This window comes from Grammomys surdaster, unplaced genomic scaffold, assembly GCF_004785775.1.
Source record: "Grammomys surdaster isolate TR1022 unplaced genomic scaffold, NIH_TR_1.0 192, whole genome shotgun sequence".
Lineage (NCBI taxonomy): Eukaryota > Metazoa > Chordata > Mammalia > Rodentia > Muridae > Grammomys > Grammomys surdaster.
The window spans coordinates 2,682,417-2,699,395 of NW_021604637.1; the positions used below are offsets into that span (position 1 = coordinate 2,682,417).

At 48.2% G+C, this 16,979-nt stretch overlaps 2 protein-coding genes across 2 annotated transcripts in view; one reads left to right on the forward strand and one right to left on the reverse strand.

The window, feature by feature from the left end:
* CUNH16orf58 (chromosome unknown C16orf58 homolog) overlaps positions 1-11,531 on the forward strand; it is a 26,082-nt gene extending 14,551 nt beyond the window's left edge. Inside the window, exons 7-13 of the mRNA XM_028769391.1 lie at positions 6,538-6,608; positions 6,692-6,876; positions 6,957-7,014; positions 8,268-8,338; positions 9,172-9,315; positions 9,417-9,494; positions 10,328-11,531. Of these exons, the coding sequence (XP_028625224.1) occupies positions 6,538-6,608; positions 6,692-6,876; positions 6,957-7,014; positions 8,268-8,338; positions 9,172-9,315; positions 9,417-9,494; positions 10,328-10,425 (705 nt within the window). The 3' untranslated portion in view covers positions 10,426-11,531. The remainder of the gene's footprint in view (positions 1-6,537; positions 6,609-6,691; positions 6,877-6,956; positions 7,015-8,267; positions 8,339-9,171; positions 9,316-9,416; positions 9,495-10,327) is intronic.
* On the reverse strand, positions 10,514-16,621 carry Slc5a2 (solute carrier family 5 member 2). The gene is made up of 14 exons (XM_028769390.1): positions 16,494-16,621; positions 15,923-15,994; positions 15,742-15,846; positions 14,810-14,974; positions 14,401-14,506; positions 13,614-13,694; positions 13,241-13,470; positions 12,930-13,065; positions 12,577-12,684; positions 12,296-12,446; positions 11,969-12,137; positions 11,667-11,882; positions 11,058-11,187; positions 10,514-10,972 (listed from the first exon to the last, which is right to left on the reverse strand). The coding sequence occupies exons 1-14, from the start codon at positions 16,611-16,613 to the stop codon at positions 10,749-10,751; spliced, it is 2,013 nt and encodes a 670-aa protein (XP_028625223.1). The 5' UTR covers positions 16,614-16,621; the 3' UTR covers positions 10,514-10,748.
* Positions 16,622-16,979: the final 358 nt, after the last annotated feature.

Here is a 16,979-nt window from a genome sequence, read left to right on the forward strand (position 1 = left end):
GTAGTGTGGGTCAGCATGGTAGTGTGGGTCAGCATGGTAGTGTGGGGGCAGCATGCTAGTGTGGGGCAGCATGCTAGTGTGGGGCCAGCATGCTAGTGTGGGGCAGCATGGTAGTGTGGGGGCAGCATGCTAGTGTGGGGGCTTTGAAGTGTGTAATAAGTGCTTGTGAGCAGGGACTTCTTCCAGGGGCAAGGAAGCAATTCCTTTTGAGGACAGAAAACCTGTTTCACAAGGTCCTGAGAAATGCTGGCTTTTTTCCCCCCTAACACCAGAAATCCTTCTATAGTCCAGCTTTCACTCCTTTCTGACCATATGGACTGCCTGAGACAGAAGGAAGGAAGCACAGGAATAATTAGTTTAAGAAATAAGAGAAATAATAGCACAGGTTAGGTGGAAATCCTAGCAGTCTCCAGGAGGAGGGATAAAGAAAAGGTTAACACTCTTTAATATGGAACAGAAATAGCTTATTAAAAGAGGAAAAAGCACTCCTAAGAATAGAAGTGGCTAGCAAGTTAAGGGAGAGTCCAAAGAGCACCCAGCCATGTGATGTGTAGTGCAGGGTCTTTACAGCCCCCTCTGGTCTGTGTCTTGAAGGCTTTGTTCCATGTAGACTGTGTTAGATGACACCAGGGTAAAGAAGGGTGGAAACTGTCGACACAAAAACCACAGCTGTCATCTTAAAGGACGTAAGAGACAGTTTATTCTGGAGTTATTTTGAGTAACTATTGCCCAGGAACACAGAATTATGTTGCTCTTAATTCCATGTTCCAACGTGGAAGCAATTTCATGACATTTTTATAGTTTTACAGAATAAAGAAAGACATACATCAAAACAAATTTATAACACGTTGGTGGATATCTCAGAAAAGTTTAACAGACAGGTTTTTTAAAATGAACCTGACTTAAGAGTCAGTTCTTTAAGTAGAAGCCTGACACATTTCATAGAAACTATAAGCTTACTTTGATAAAACAAAATCTTTTTATTAAGTACATTAATTGCTTGGGAAAAGCTTAAGGCACAGGGCTAAATCATTGTCCCAGTTTTTAGATTATAATAGCACAGCCTATAGGATCACCTCTCTGATGAGAGGACTCATCACATCCTAAAGCCAGTTTATTTTCCAAGCATAGGATGTTTAAAGCACGTCCAGGCCAGAGCTGAAACAACCAAGCCGCAGGGTCTAGGCTCATTTTAAGCTTTAGTTACAGTATAAATTAAAAAGAATTGTAGTTAATCCCAGCTGTTTTAATTAACCTGACCATTTACTTATAAGACCCTTTGGTTCTGTGAACACAGTAACAATGCAAGCATAGGAGAAGGCACAGTCGTATAGAAACACAGTGCAAGTTTGTCCACTGGACCATCTCAGGTTAGACTATCAATTAGATCACATTATAATAGCATTAACAATTCTTATTCTGAATATGTTTTTACAGATATGATTTTAGTATAAAGTCAGAGATCTTTGATCTTAAACCAGAGTATGACCTGACTCCCAGCTCACTAGGCAGGCTCCCTCAGCCTGGCCATTATGTAACTTCCTTTAAATTGGACAAGATAAGGACATAGAAACACCCATCTGTAACGGAGACCAGAGGTGGACTGGCAATAGGTCCTTTGTAATGACATAGTTCTAAGGTAAAATATAGGTTTAGAAATGTAAGGTATTCATTATTAATACCTTAGAATTTAAGAATATAGCTATCTTGGCTATGTACAGAGCAAGGTAACTATATTGTGAATGGTATTGTTTTATATAAAAAATAGCATTTAAGATTTTAGGAAGTAGCTTGTAGACCCAAAGTTACCATTTTAATAGGTCTTAAGAAAGCAAATGAGAGCCTTAATTTATATACACACATATATGGATGAAAGGAAAAATCTAAGTGGTCCCTGTTACTTAGTTATTCTGGGGAATTTTAGGGACACACTGAGTTCCACTCCTTATTGTTCCAACATAGAAAACTATACTTGGAAATGCCATCACTTGGAAATGCATGTGACTCAATTACAGCCAGGCGTTCAGAAGTTCCCCTCCCTGGCTGAGGGTGTAAGATTAGCTCTTGAGGAATCTGCTAGGCTGCCTGTTGCTGTGTCAGAACTTTCCATCCCTGAGAAGGTTGTATCAGGGATGGGTTTTCAGGTCACAGTTGTTTAACATCAAAGGAGGTTGGGTCCAAGAGGTTGGGTGTGTGGAGTCTGAGATTCCTGTATTATTGAGTTCTTAGAATAACATTGTAATCGGAGTTAATCAGTTTAGGAATCGTCTTTGGACCTTTAGGGAACAAAAAGGGAATCAGCTTAGTATGAGGAATGTTCTCCTTTGGGAAGAGGAAGGAGGATACTGTTGTAAACTGGGGTTTTGTAATTCACCGTAAAACTACAGCTAATCATAATAAGACACAGATTTAGCTGTAGCTTGGTGCTGTCTGGGGGCTCTCCAGAGACACTGTAGCTTTTTGTTGAGGGCATATGATTGAAAAGGATCATGAAGAGTAATCACTCCTGAGGGTCCAGACGTTTTCCTTGCCAGAAGTGCCATAGGCACTGGAGTAAATGGAGACTTCACTCCTCCTGTGCCCCGTAGGACTTCAGATCATCACCCTTGACCTTTACAGAGTAAATCCTGCTAGAGGCAGGCAGTTAAGTTTAAGATTTATCTTTTGGCCCGAGCTTTTGTTTACCTAGCTTATATTGAGGCCAGAGAGCACAGTGAAACATCACCCTCTCTTTCTTTGTGTTTTAGGGGCTGTGTCCTAACACGTCATAGCAGCAGGTGTCAGGACAGAGGAAGGACTGGTGTTATTGGTGGTAGGGGTCTGGGCTGGGTTTTTCCAGGTCTTTGGCTTCTTAGCCCAAGAATTGGAAATAAGGGCTCACACAGATGTACACAAGAAACAAGGTAATTTTTATTTATAGCACAGCCATCATCCAGATTAAAACAAGATACACTGTTGTGATTGACAGCTAGCCACATGAGTGAAAATACTCAAGGGCTACAGCTTGATGTTTCTTTGTATGTCCTAAGGGAAGGAGCTGGTTACTAACTGGGATAATTCAGGTTGTTCAGTATTTTGATTAATAGGTTAATTGTTTCTCTACTGTGTATATCCCTTCTCATAGCGCTTCCAATTTTAGTCATATGCACACTCAATTACATAGACATTATATGGTAAATAGGAGTAACCTAAAAGGTTACTAAAGGAGACCGTTTGTCTTACTGCACATGCATCCCAAACCAGCTCAAGCCAGATTGGCTCTCCTGTTCTTCATACCTGGATATGTTAGGAATACATTTGAATAGAAACTGTCTAAATTTGATAGTTATCAGGGGCAAGGAAGCTCATACTATTTTTCAGAGATAGAATACTGGAAGCCCAGTGCAAGTCAGGGATGGCAGATTTTTTAAGATGCTAGGTGCAGTGTTTGGAGAGAATGTGTTTGCAAAGTACACGCAGATAAACGCCAGGCTGCTCAGTGCATTGTAACAAGACAGATGTGCATAAACCAAAACCACGTGGGAACCCTGGGCACACAAAAGCCTCTGAATTAAAGTAGAATATCTTCTGATGTCACTCTGGGCCAAAGACCAATCTTCCTGTCTTTAGCGACCCAAACATCCATGAGGATAACTCCCCAAGTATAGCCCCAAATGAATTAGAAACATTGGCTTATGCTCCCCTCCCTTCATACTTCTCCCTCCCTCATTCCAGACTACCTCGTGCCTATCCCTGCTGCTTGTGTCTCTGACGTGCCTCCTGTGCTGGAGTCCAGGGCAGTCTCTAGCCTAAGATGCTCTAAAAAAGTAAACAAAAATGGACGGCACCGGGAACCAAACGGGCTCAGAGCTCTTGGTTTTAAATCCCTGCAGGTTAAAGTACAGGGTGCATTGTTCTGTTTGGATTTTACCTCTAGCATCATTTCACTTGGGGATAAATGTTTTCCAGTTATGGAGAAGACATTTGATAGACGAAGCTTAGAAACCTGGAGTCACCTCAGCTGCAGAGACTTAGTCTCCTGAGCAGCATGGGCTCAGCACCCACAAGCCGCCATATAAACCACCCAGCTCTGCAGTTAACCTTTCCTGGTGCCAGCCATTCTTTAGTCCTTGAGTCTGCTGCAATAGAACCCCAGACTGTAGACCCTTGTCCCCATGAAGGACTGTCCCTGTAGAGAGAAGTGTGAGCTGGGAGGCACCTGCAGGTCCCAACATTCAAACCAGAGGCAGTAGATCCCGCAAGGATAACGTTGGCTTTCACTGTATCATGTGGTGGGGCACCTCCGGGAGACGTGACTTTACTTAATAATACCTTACTTAATAATGTTATGAAGAAGGGAGAGCGTTGCCACACTGAGGGAGAATACAAGGAAGAGAAATTGGGGGAATAGGCACTGCATAAAGTAGAGTTTGGGGTTCCCACTCTTGTAAACCTCTTTGACAGTGGTCAAAGAGACCTCGGAAGATGGAGTTAAAAATTTCACAGGACCATATGAATGTGAATTGACTATAAACAGGACATAAAGTTAAAACAACAATAAAGTTAAATATACAGTGTCTGTCACTATCAAGATCATGATAAATATAACCCATTTCTGCAAAAAAAAAAAAAAAATAGAAATCCAATTCTAAACCTGTTTATCAATGAGATGGCATGAGCTCGGCCTGGTTTTATAGATCTTATAAAGCAAGAGACATTACCAGAACTGTCAGGAATATACAGAAAACACTTTGTTTAAATGAAGTTGTTAAGAGTACTCTTGATTTAAAGCCTCAGCAACGCTTTTGTGGTTCCTCCATCCTGTAAAAATCACCTGCCCGGCCCCACCCGCCTGAACCCTCGGGGTCAGCACACGGCTCGTAGCAGCCTCTGTGCACAGAGCTGCTTCTCCTGGTGGGACGTGGTCTATACACTGTAAAGGATGAGGGGGACAAAGGAATGTAGAGAAGACTGGGAGGCACAAATGAATGCTGGCAGAGAGGATGCCTGTGTCACTGAGGACCCTAAGGATGACACCTCCATGATTCGGTGGTCACTGCTGCCTTCACATATCCTGTACCCCATCCCCCACCTTAGAAAGCCAGGCCCACTAGGAAGCAGGTGCTGGCTCTGCCATCATTACCCTCTCTTGGGCTCTGTGTCCCCAGAGTAGGCTCTGCCACCACAGCCCTCCAAGCCCTTACAGCTCTGTCATACTTGTGAACATATGAGGGATCTGAGTGCTGAGCCTCAGGGCCTGAGGCAGAAGAGAGGCTACAGCCTGGAGACAGATGTTTCAAAGGGAATCTCAGAGTCTTCAGAGGAGTGTCTTTGGGAATCCTTCCTCATTCTGACACATTCCAGGGGAAGCTAAGGTTCCTGTTAGAGGTTCCTAGCCTCATTAGTGAAAGAGTTCAGAAACAGACTGAGAAGGAAGCGCAAGGATAATTTTATTAGAGTTTAGGAGAAACACACAGAACAAGTTAAGTGAAAACTCCCAGCAGCCTTCAGGAGGGAAGACAGAGACAGAGTCATACGTTTTAAGTTAGGCATAGAATAGAAATAGATTATTTAAAAACGGTAAAAGCTACCAGGAATGGAAGTGGGCCAGTGAGCTGAGGAAAGAATCCAAAAAGCCCCCAGCCAAGCTGTGTGCTCTTTCACACACACATGCTCCCACAGCTGCACCCTTGGGTTTCTCTGGCTGTTCTAAGATTGCTGTGTGAGGTGATGCCAAGGGGAAGAAGGACCCCCAGTCATCCTTGAAACTTGCTCCTTTTATGTTTGTCTTGAGGCAGCTTTGCTCAGTTCCCATGCTCACATGTTGCAACTTTACTCTGTGGCTACTTGACTGACTTTACCTATAAAAGCGGAGGCTTCTGCTCCTGAGCTTCTGAGCTCCCGACTGCCTCCTCCCTAGTTTATCACTTCATATGCAGGCTTTAGTCCCTTGGCCTTTCTCCTTCCACAGAAGGCTAGGAGCAAAAAGAGCTTGTGAGCCTCGGGGCCCCTCCATGCCAAGACTAGCTTTTCCCAGAATCCCATAGCTGGGAACCCCAATTCATTCTCCTGAATAATGTACGGGGCAGCAGCAGGGTTCCTTTCCCCTGGAATGTCTTCATTCTGGCTAGTAGAAGGCTCTGGTTACATTATCCACAAGCAAAAGGTCAAGGCCTGTTCCTTGCCTTCCTGGGGTTCCTTGTTTGCCAATATTGAATACCAAACAAGAAGAGAGCCACCTTTTCCAGCACACTGCAGAAAATTAGTTGTGCACAGCCAGGAGTGCCCAGTATAGGACTGCTCAGATGAGTCCTGGAAATAAACAAAGGTGTGTCCCAAGGGCATTCTAAGAGCATTGTGTCTACTGAGCAGAGAAATTCCCAGCATCTTTTAAATAGCAGCTCACCCACCAAAACATTAATAGTTGGCACTCCCATCAGGGTAGGGAGCCCTGGGTGGTTTTCGAAGCCCTAAAGATTATAATAAAAAGCACCAGAGGCCATTTTTCCTGGCTTGCTGGGAAGCCCTCTAATGCTCAGCTTCTCGGCTGTTTTCCAGGAGACAGTGGTGAACCTAGCAGGGCTTTTGGTCAGCCTTTTGATGCTTCCCCTGGTATCAGATTGCCCAAGGTAAGCCAGGAGTGAGGCGATGGCGAAGATGCCCAGCTCAGCCTCCGCCTGTGTACATTGGCTCCCTTACTCTTTGGCCCCAGCCTCAGCCTTGGCTGTTTCATCCTGCTCACTGCTCTCCACATCTATGCCAACTACCGGGCAGTCCGAGCCCTCGTCCTGGAGACCTTGAATGAAAGCCGCCTCCAGCTGGTCCTGAAGCACTTCCTTCAGAGGGGAGAGGTACTTGAGCCTGCTTCAGCCAATCAGATGGAGCCATTGTGGACAGGTGAAACAACCCTTTGGTCTCTTGTCCTAGGGTTTCCCAGCCTTCTCCCTCTTCCTGAGCATCCTGACTGCTTCCAACAGGTTTCTGGCCATCCCTGTCTCTGTGCCTGGGCGTTCCCTTACACCGCTTGGTCTCCAGGTGAGTGGTCCAGTGTCTCCTGCTTCACACACTTCCCACATAAGCTCCTGTTTTCAGTTACACACTGATTTCTGGTCAGGTTTCACTGTATAATCTGTCCTAGGTCTCTTACTGCCATTGTCCAGCACTAGAGATCAGCGGGAGCTCTTGAGGGAAGCAGGAAAGAGAACAGAGTAGATAACTTCTAGCAGACAAAAGCAGCCCTCAGCCTCCTTACCATGTCTGGCAGTGATGCAGAGACTCAGGACTTCCAGAGATGCACCATCTCCTCTAAGGCTCATGGGGCATTGTGTAAGAGGGGGCAGGAAGTATGTAAGCTGGAAAGGCAGGATAAAAAGCTCTAAATGCCATTTTCTACACTTGGTATGATCTAGTTTACTTTTTTTTTTTCTGTCATAAACACCATGACCAAAAACACCTCAGGGAGGGTTTCTTTGGCTTATAGTTCCAGGTCACACTCAGTCATCAAGGGAAGTCAGGGCAGGAACTAAGATAGAAACCTTACTGTTAACTGACTCATACTCAGCTAGCTTTTTTATGCAACCCTGGCCTGACTGCCGAGGGATAGTGGCACCCAAATAAATCATCAGTTGGTCTCTCACAGACATAGCCATAGGCCAGTCTGGGCAAGGCAATTCTTTGGTTGAGGTTCCTTCTTCTCTGGTGACTCCTAAGTTGTGTCAAGTTGACAAAAACTAAGCACCTCATAGTACAACCAGTGCAGTCATTGACTCACAGCGGTAGTTCCCTGCACTAAGCTCACACGGGGCTGGCTATTCCTGTCAGCCAGGAAAGAGGACTATTAGCTCGCAGTGGATTCTGTGAGAAGAAAGTCACTGTCTTCAGTTGTGTACCCACTCCTGAGCCTTCCAGCCTTCAACATGAGCTCCAAGCCCATAGTCATAAAGAAAGCCCTGGTTCACCTCCACAAAACAAAACAAATAGACAGCAAATATGAGAGAAAGATTTGTGGGAGAAGCAAGATGGGGTAGTGTAAGTGGTCAGTATACATGATGTATTTATGCAACACTTAAATCATAATTTCTGCAAAAGATGTTTATAGATGAAGGAAGGGTTGTACATGGGGAAGACTGTGTACCAGAAGAGAGAAGATGGGAGGGGCTAAGGCAATAGCTAGGAAAATGGGCAGTGAGCAGAAGCCAATGGCAAATGGACGGTTACAGCCAACAGTTTGACCAAGTGGATCCTGCTGCCTTGCTTTCCCGGCCCCAGTGCACTCTTCTCTCCCTCAGTGTCTCTGAGCTGAAGCAGCTGGTTGAGGGCCATCAAGAACCATACCTCCTTTGCTGGAACCAGTCACAAAGTGAGTGTGCTGTACTCTCCCCGTCTTCATTCCTCTGACTCCAGGCCTCCAATTCCTGGACAGTTTGGAGGCTGCCTAGAGTTCTAGAGAGTGCTCGAGACGAAGTTTTGATGCATTCAAGTGAATAGCTTCATGCCCTAGTGAATTTGCTGTATCTTTCTATAACAGTGGTTTTCAACCTGTGGGTAGCAACCCCTTTGGGGGTTGAATGACCCTTTGACAGGAGTCACACATCCGATATCCTGCATATCAGGTATTTACAGTATGATTCATAACAGTAGCAAAATTACAGTTTTGAAGTAGCAACAAAAGTAATTTTATAGCTGGGGATCACCATAACAGGAGGAACTGTATTAAAGGGTCACAGCATGACCCTTTACATGAGAACCACTGATCTAGAACATGAAGCTACAGAAGTTGCCTTATTACTTGTGTCATTTTTCTAAGGATTAAATAGGGTGATTTTGTAAAAGTGCTTTGTACATTGTAACTATTCAGGTAAGACTGTGGCCCTTGGCTTCTCTGTAGATCTCTTTGTCTCTTACCCTGAGTCCTTTGTTGGGGAAAGGAGTCCTTGGGATTTGCTGATTGTGATGTGTAAAAGGCATTAATTTTCACCGGTGAAAGATATTACCTCTTGGAGCTACTGTGAAATTGCTCTTGAAAACTGAGCATTTCAGTTTGGCTAAAGAAACAGCAGAAGTTGAAGCTGGGAAGGGAAGAGTGGGGACTTCCATGTCTGGCAATGGCCTCGGGTGGACGAGAGAATCAGAAAAATGGGTTGAAGGCATCTGAGGAAGTTATTCTGATCTTTGTCTCTTGGGTCTCTTCAGACCAAGTGCAGGTTGCGCTGAGCCAAGAGGCAGGCCCTGAGACTGTCTTAAGGGCTGCCATCCATGGGCTGATTCTAGGAGCCCTGCAGAAAGCCGGGCCACTTCCAGGAGAGCTGGCAGAGCTGAGGGAGCAGATTCAGGCTGGTAAGAGCTTCGTGGTCTCCTGCTGACTACAGCAGAGGTGGGAAAGGGTGGGCTATCTGTTCTGCCAAGGATGTGAGAATTCCTGATTTTACACCCACCAGGTCCTAAGAAAGAAAGCTGGATTCTTGTCAGGGAGACACATCAAGTGTTGGATACACTGTTCCCAAAGTTCTTGAAAGGTAACATCATCCCCTGGCTTCTGCAACCTTGGGTCCTGCATGAGAAATATAGGGACTGCTTTTGTCTGTGCTCTTTGGTCTGGGTCTCTGTCCCCTGCGTACAGGATTGGAGTTCAGGATGGTTTCTGATATTGATAGTCTGTAAACCAAGTTAGCCGTAAAGCACTTACTTCCTTCTGACCTTTTCCATGTGCTAGGGCTGATTTCTCACCACACAAACTTTTAGCTTTATTTTCTGCCACAGATAATCCCAATAGAGGAGCCCACACCATGTGAAAGGCTACACCAGCCTGTACCTCTGCTCACATAATTCATCTCTGTAGTGAGAATTCTGGAATTTTGTTTGTTTTAAAAAAAAAAACAGAAATATTACAAGACTATGTTTTTTGTTTTAATCCCAGATGTAGGGACATAGGGCTGCTTAGGACCGTCTGCAGCAGCTGACTGTGATTTGCTCCAGCAGAGCCATGGTTTTGCCAGCTGCAGATAGTTTCGGCAATTATTGGAATTCTGGGAACTTTTCATAGGGTACATAAGTACTAGGTCCCCAAAAGGTGGGGTAGGTGGTTGTTGGTCGCTTGGGCTGGGGGTGGGGTTGTTGGTTTCGGTTTGTTAGTAGCCATGGTCAAAGAAGAAACAAAAGACATTAGATTCAGGGATCTCTAGCTCTCTCCCCTCTATCCTTCTTTCTCTCCTACCTAGTGATAGGGATTGAAACTGGGAGGATAAAGGGTGGGAAAAAGAAGAACCCACAGAGTAGCCAAGACCAGCTACACACCCCCAGGGTCAGCCCAGAGTCTCCTCCCTGGCCTCATCCTGTGATCTTTCCCTAGGACTGCAGGCCGCTGGCTGGAAGACTGAGAAACACCATCTAGAGGTAGATGAGTGGAGGGCCACATGGCCCCTGTCTCCAGAAAAGAAGGTCTTATGAGCAACCAGGCTCCAAGCCCAGAACCCAGGACAGGAGCATGGAGCCCAGGACTGGAGCCTAAAGCAACGATGTTTCAGCCACAACAGGATGTTAGAAGGGCAGCTTTATTTTTGCATAGGCAAACTTCTATGACCAATTGGCCACCATCTTGTGGGAAGTGACAACCAATCAAATGGACTGGTAAAGAGAAAGGGAACCAGTTCTTTCCTGCTGTATTCTTGCCCTTTTCCTTTTCCGGGATCCATTACAAGCTCCTCACCCTCACTTTTTGTGAGGCTCAGACATGCTCTGGTTGCAGCTCATGGTACTCAAGACTCTTGACTTTATGCATAGAAGCCCCAGAGGAACACAGCCACAGTCATCATGAGCAGGGCGTTGAGGTTGACTACCCGGGCCCAGCTGGGATCCTCACTGATGTCCTCTAGCCTCCTGGTGGTTGCAGCCACCTCCTCGGTAGTGGATGGAGGACTCCCTGACCCACTCCTGCTCATCCCACAGAACCAGAGCAGGCACTGGCGGAGCAAGCCTGGAGCTGGGGTCTGAACCTCTGGAAGAAATGGGGAGCACACAGTTAGTCTGGAGGGAATAGGCTCCCCGAGTTTCCCAGGATAGTCTCCAGGGGTATGCCTTACCTTCGATCACCATTGCACATTCCTGGCACCCGTTCTGCACAGGGGGAGGGGCTGGACCTTCTAACTCCTCAGCATCCAGGTCCTCCCGCTCCTCCTTGCTGTGCCGGAGACTGAAAACTAGGCGGTGGAGCTGGGAAGTTAGGGAGAAGGGACAGGTGGGAGTTGTGCCCTCCACCCCAGGTCCACGCTGGCACACAGCTTTGTCACTGCCCTCTGCAGCCTCCCTTCTGGGCTGCCTAGGCTCAGCTCACCCAGACTCCTCTTTCCAGGATAGTCTTTGCCTTCACACTGAACCCCAACCTTTTCATAAAGTCTTCGGCCCTGCCCAGTCCCGTGTTTCACCCCAAGTTTTAGGTATATACCCAGAATTGTAGTTCTTCACACTAGTCTTAAAGTTCTGATACTGCATATTCCTATTGTCATTTGCTCTGCTTCCTAAAAATGTCGGTTAAGTAAATGTGCTTGCCCTGAGAACAGCTTCATACTGAACTCCCAGCCTCTGGCCCCTGCGGGCATTCCTTGAAGCAGACTGGCTAAAGGGGTGGAAAGGACTTAACCATCCCATACAGTTCGTATGGTCTCCTGGTTCCCTTGGAGGCCAGTACTTACATGCTTCTGAGGGATGGGCGCGGTGCACAGGGAGATTACGAGTGTGAGGAGACCAGAGCAGATGAAGAGAACAATGGCGAAATAGAGATAGTGTACCCGGCAGATGAGCGCCGGGCACGATGAGGGTCGCACACAGCTGCCCGAGCCAAAGATGAACTCGGGTATGAGACGAGCGAGGCCCATCAGCAGTCCCCCAACTAGTCCCCAGAATGCTCCCTACAGGAGAAACAGCGTTAGCCTACTCAAGCTGCCGGAGCCTCCCCGCGGAGTTCGCGGAGTTCACACGGACACGCCCTACTCACCTTCTCATTAACACGGGGCACAAAGAGTGCAAGCACGAAGACTGCAGACACTGGAGGCGCCAGGTAGCTGGAGACAGACTGAATGTAATCGAAGAGCTGCCCACCCTGTGCTGCCTGCACCACTGGCAGCCAAGCCACGGACACCGCCACGATGAATACCACCCAAAGCCTGTAGTTGAGGACGATCAGATTTGACTGAGGATCCACCTTTCCCATCACCCTGCCGGTGTTCCATGCCCACATCCCAGGTCCCCATCACCCTCCCGGTGTTCCACGCCCACATCCCAGGTCCATTCATGGAGCAGGGGGGTGGGACCCAGGCCATACCTTCCAACCAGCAGCAGCTCCTTATCACCTGCACGAGGCCGCAGGCGTGTGTAGATATCCATAGTGAAAAGCGTGCTACTGCTGTTAAAGATCGATGCTAGAGAAGACATGAGAGCGGCCAGCATGACTGCTAGCATGAGCCCACGCAGACCTGTGGCCAACAAGAGCTGTCAGGCCAGGGCCTTTAGTGTGTTCACGGTGGTGAAGGGTTGGCAGGAGGTGGCCCTCCCATAGGCAGTCCCTGCAGGCTTGGCCAAGGGAAGTCCGTTTCCAGCCCTCACCATTGGGCATGAGCTTCACAACAAGCCGTGGGTAGGCGATGTTAGAGCAGCCCACCTCAGTGCCACACACCCGCTTACACACCTCAGGTACCACACACGCCACCTCATCTGCAAGAAAGAAGCTGTAAGGCGGCTAGGAAAGACCGTGATGTGGAGACGAAGATACTGAAGCCTCGTGTGAACTGGGAATCCTAGAGATGGTACTTCCGGTGGGAAGCAAGACTGAGATACCAGGTTTCTAGCTCTTAGGATAGTAGCAGGTATGACTGACAGGCACTTGAATCCTTGAACAAAAAAGGAGGGGCTCTGGATGTGGCCCAGCTCTGCTGAGGCTGGCATGATGCAGACATTACCTGGGTAAAGAATGCGGCTGATCATGCCTGGCATGACCATGAGGAACATGGGCATCAGCTTCAGGTAGCCACACAAGATGCACCCAGCCTTGATGTGAGTCAAATTCTTCCCAGCCAGGCAGCGCTGCACTATTACCTGTGATAAGGGGGTAATTCTGATGACTTTTAGGTTCACCATGGCATGATCCATCAGCTCAGGCCCTGCATTCAACCTAACTCCAAAGGGTGGTGTCACCCATCAACCAGCACAGGGCATTTAGAGCTCTGTCCCGGGCATGTGCACACACACACCACCCCACACCTTGATCTACCTGGTCGCTGCACCAATACCAGCCTGAGACAATGGTAAGCCCCAGGAGCAGTGCAGGCCACGGCAGGTCTCCTGTCACAGGGTCACGAAGCAGATGATAAGAGTCAGGCCTCGGCTGATAGCAGGTGCTGGAGATGTTGCCAACAGCTGGATCCTTGGACACCGTCAGCGAAGTCACTGCTCCCAGGTATTTGTCGAAGAGACCCGAGTACCCGCCCACTTCATGGAAAGCTGTGCAGGCAAGGTGGTCAGGGGATCTGGCCCAAGTGGGAAGGCCCTCCTTAGGACCCATATGGCAGAGACAAGCAAGGTTCCAGCCCCTATGCCACAGCAGCAAAGAGCCATGCCCTGCCCACAGTGGGTAAACCCCATACCATAACCGGTGAGGATGAAGGCCCCGGCAAGAATGACAAAGGTCTGCACGGTGTCTGTGTACATCAGTGCCGCCAGCCCTCCTGCAACAAGTCCAAGTCAATGGCGGACAACACAGCTGCCAGTCCTTGGCACCCGTGTTTTTGAGACTAAGGAAGGTACCCATTCTAGAGAACAAATTTCTTAAAAATGAAGTTGGGCTTGTGCGCTGGGGCATTGGGAAGCAGCATTGAGTTTGAGAGTTCGCTGATACTTTCTTGGCCAGGAATGCATGTGGTGTAAGACTCCCACAATCCACTGCTTGGCCTGTTTTCTCCACTGGGTAATGGGGTGGGGTGACTCCTCTAAGTCCAGCCCTTGCCTGTCTCCCATCCTGCAGCAGGCCCCCAAGCCTACTGTAATGCCACTCTACCCATTCTACGTATGATCTGGGATCCTCGGAACTGCACAGAATTTAGACAAAGATCTTGGAGACTCACCAAGTCAACTCTTGAGATGACCAAGAAGGGCAGGCGCTCCTAAATTATTTCCCTTGTTCTCACTATTGAGGCTCACCCAGCACTAGCTGGGTACCCAACCTTACAATCCAAATCCAAGGGACACTGAGAGAAAGTGGATTCATTTTCCCCAGATTTAGTTCTATTTGTACTATACCACACTTCTGTATCTCTCTGTCCCACTTTCCTGTTTCCCAATAGACCCAACGGCTCCCCGCTTCTGTGGCGGGCCAGCTCTCTACCGCCGCCATCAAGCTCCTCGCCTCCTACCCCGTCACTCCCATGCAGCCACCTGTCACAGTGTAAATCATGGTGATGCCCAAGAGTGCGATGACAGAAGCGTAAATGTTCCAGCCCAAGGCCTGTTGAATGAATACTGCCCCGGAGAACATATCCACCTTTCAGGAGAGAGCAAATACATAGATCAGAGGCAAAGGCAGTGATCCAGCTCCAACGCCTGCCCTGAAACCATCCACCCTATGTGGCCACACCTCAAAAGTCCACTCAGTTTTCCACGATTTGGTCTTCCCAGGTTCTGAGCACTGTGCCCACAGCCTTAGAGACTTGCTCTTTCTGGGCCCCCACCCCTCATGCTGATTCTTGCTTTTCTCCTTGTTCCCGCCCCTTCCAGAGGTCTCTGAAGACCTCATTGGGTGTTTCTACCTTTCTATGCGGCTGTACCGCCCACCACACGTGCTCACCGAGATTTTGGTGAAAATGTACAAAAAAAGTGAGAGCACCGACAGGTAGAGGCGAATACGGTGCCCACCAAAGCGCTTGCGGAGGTACTGAGGCATTGTAATCACACCGGCAGTCAGATACACAGGCACGAAGAGCCAGCCGAGGAGCAGCACCACAAAGAGCGCCTGTGGGAACAAATGACAACTGGGATAGCATCCCGAGCAGGCCTGTCCTAGTCTTCACACCCAGGACCCAGAAGACAGCGGACGTGCCTGGGCCCTGTTCAGGAAGGGAAAGAGTCTTGACATCTTACCGGCACCTTAACTATATAGAGCTCTGTTTGCACTTACAGACCATCATCTCGAACTAATCTCTCCCGGGTTCTTTATGGCCCCTCCCTACCTCTCTAGCAAATGAACCTGTATGCACAGACTCTTCAGACTGATCTCAGCATCTGCCAGGCAGGACTACCTCCCCTCCTTCACTTACCCAAGAATTTTATCCTCATAGGCTCAGCTCAGAGGCCTCTTACAGAAAGGCTCAAGCCCTCATCTCTCCAACCCTCCAAATGAGCCCAGTCCCTGCACTTGGTTTCCTTGTTTTTGCAAAGAACTTCAGTTCAGCCAGCCTAGAGATGGATGCTCACAGACTACAGCATCAAAGAACATCAAGACAGTTACTTCCTCTGTGAGGTGCTGGCCCATCTTCAGAGTGGAGTACGTAGGTCAAGGCCCATTGAGAACTGATGCTGGCATATACAGAAAGTCGGGAGCAGGACCTGCCTGTACCCTACTGCCTGTAAGCTAGCATGTGATCCTTGCTCCCAGCCCAACCTCATCCCCCAACTGGGCTGTTCCAACTTGTTCATATCCCCATGCCAGGAGCTTCCCCAAGATGTGATCTTTCCGGGAGTTTCCACTGGGGTGGATTATTACAGAAAAGAAGACCTCACATTCCACTCAAATCCAGCCACTGCCAAACCACTTGCTGCACCAGTCCCCGCCAGGCCCACAAAATGACCGCTGCCGATGTTGCTGGCGAACAGAGAGGCTCCAACCTGGGTGGCCAGAAATGGGGGTGAGCTAGGCTGCTCCTCCAGGGTCCCTCCCATCCCACGTCCCAGCCCCTCTCACCGGCCACCACACCATGCTCCGTCCTGCCAGGAAGTAGCCACCAACTGTGCCTCTATTGGTTCTGAACATAGACTGGGAAGCAGAAGTGGGGGGAAACTGGGATTGGGGCACATCTTTGGACTTCATTAGCTTCCTCAACACATTCCTCAGCCTTGTTTCAGGCTGAAGATTAACCAGCACTGGACTCCCCAGACTGTGTATCTCCTTACCCCAACATTCTCCCACACTCAGAACAACCCAGGCCCTAATCCTAGTACAAGTACTGGAACCTAAATAAGTCTAGATTCAGCCTGACTTACCTGGGCTGCTGCTCAGCCATAATACAGACATGGAAATGGATACGTCTTTTAGAACACTTGACTTAATGGAAAACCTATTGATACCCCCAGTCTCTTTTGCACAGTCCAGAAGGTACGAAGTCAAAGAATTAAAGATTTTCTTGCCTACTAGATCTAGGTTTCTCCCTCAGTATATCCAAGTACCTCTCTCCCACTCCTCTCTGAGGTCTCTCTAAATATTTACCCTCAAACCCCAGAAGCAATTCCCTATCAAAAACCCCTCAACGTCTCACCCACAAGCCAACACCAATGACCAGCAGGAAATACGCAGCAATGACCAGAATGTCAGCAGGATTATCAATCAAGGCCTTCTGCTCCCCAAGTTCAGAGCCTTCCACTATGTGTTCCTCCATTCTCTCCAGCATCTGCCCCTCAAGGGGCTAGTCCCTGGATTCTCCTGGGGGAAGGATTAATGGTTACCTCAGGAGCACTGAGCCGACAAGTCCCCCAGGTCTCAGCCTCCCTCCCCAGTTTTATTTAGCTGAATCAGGTTCTATCAAGGCCGAAGGCTGGTCCTGGGGCGCTGGACCATTCGGAATTCAAGAGCACTCCTTCCTGGGTTTAGGCTCCATCCTATACCCACTGTTCCAGGCAAAGTTACTTCCTGCATTCTCTGAAAACACACCCTCTAGCTTTGATTTAGAAAGGTCCGGATCCAACTCTGACAGTGTCTCACACACACGCCTCCATAGCTCCCCGACAGTCAGCAGGAAGTATAT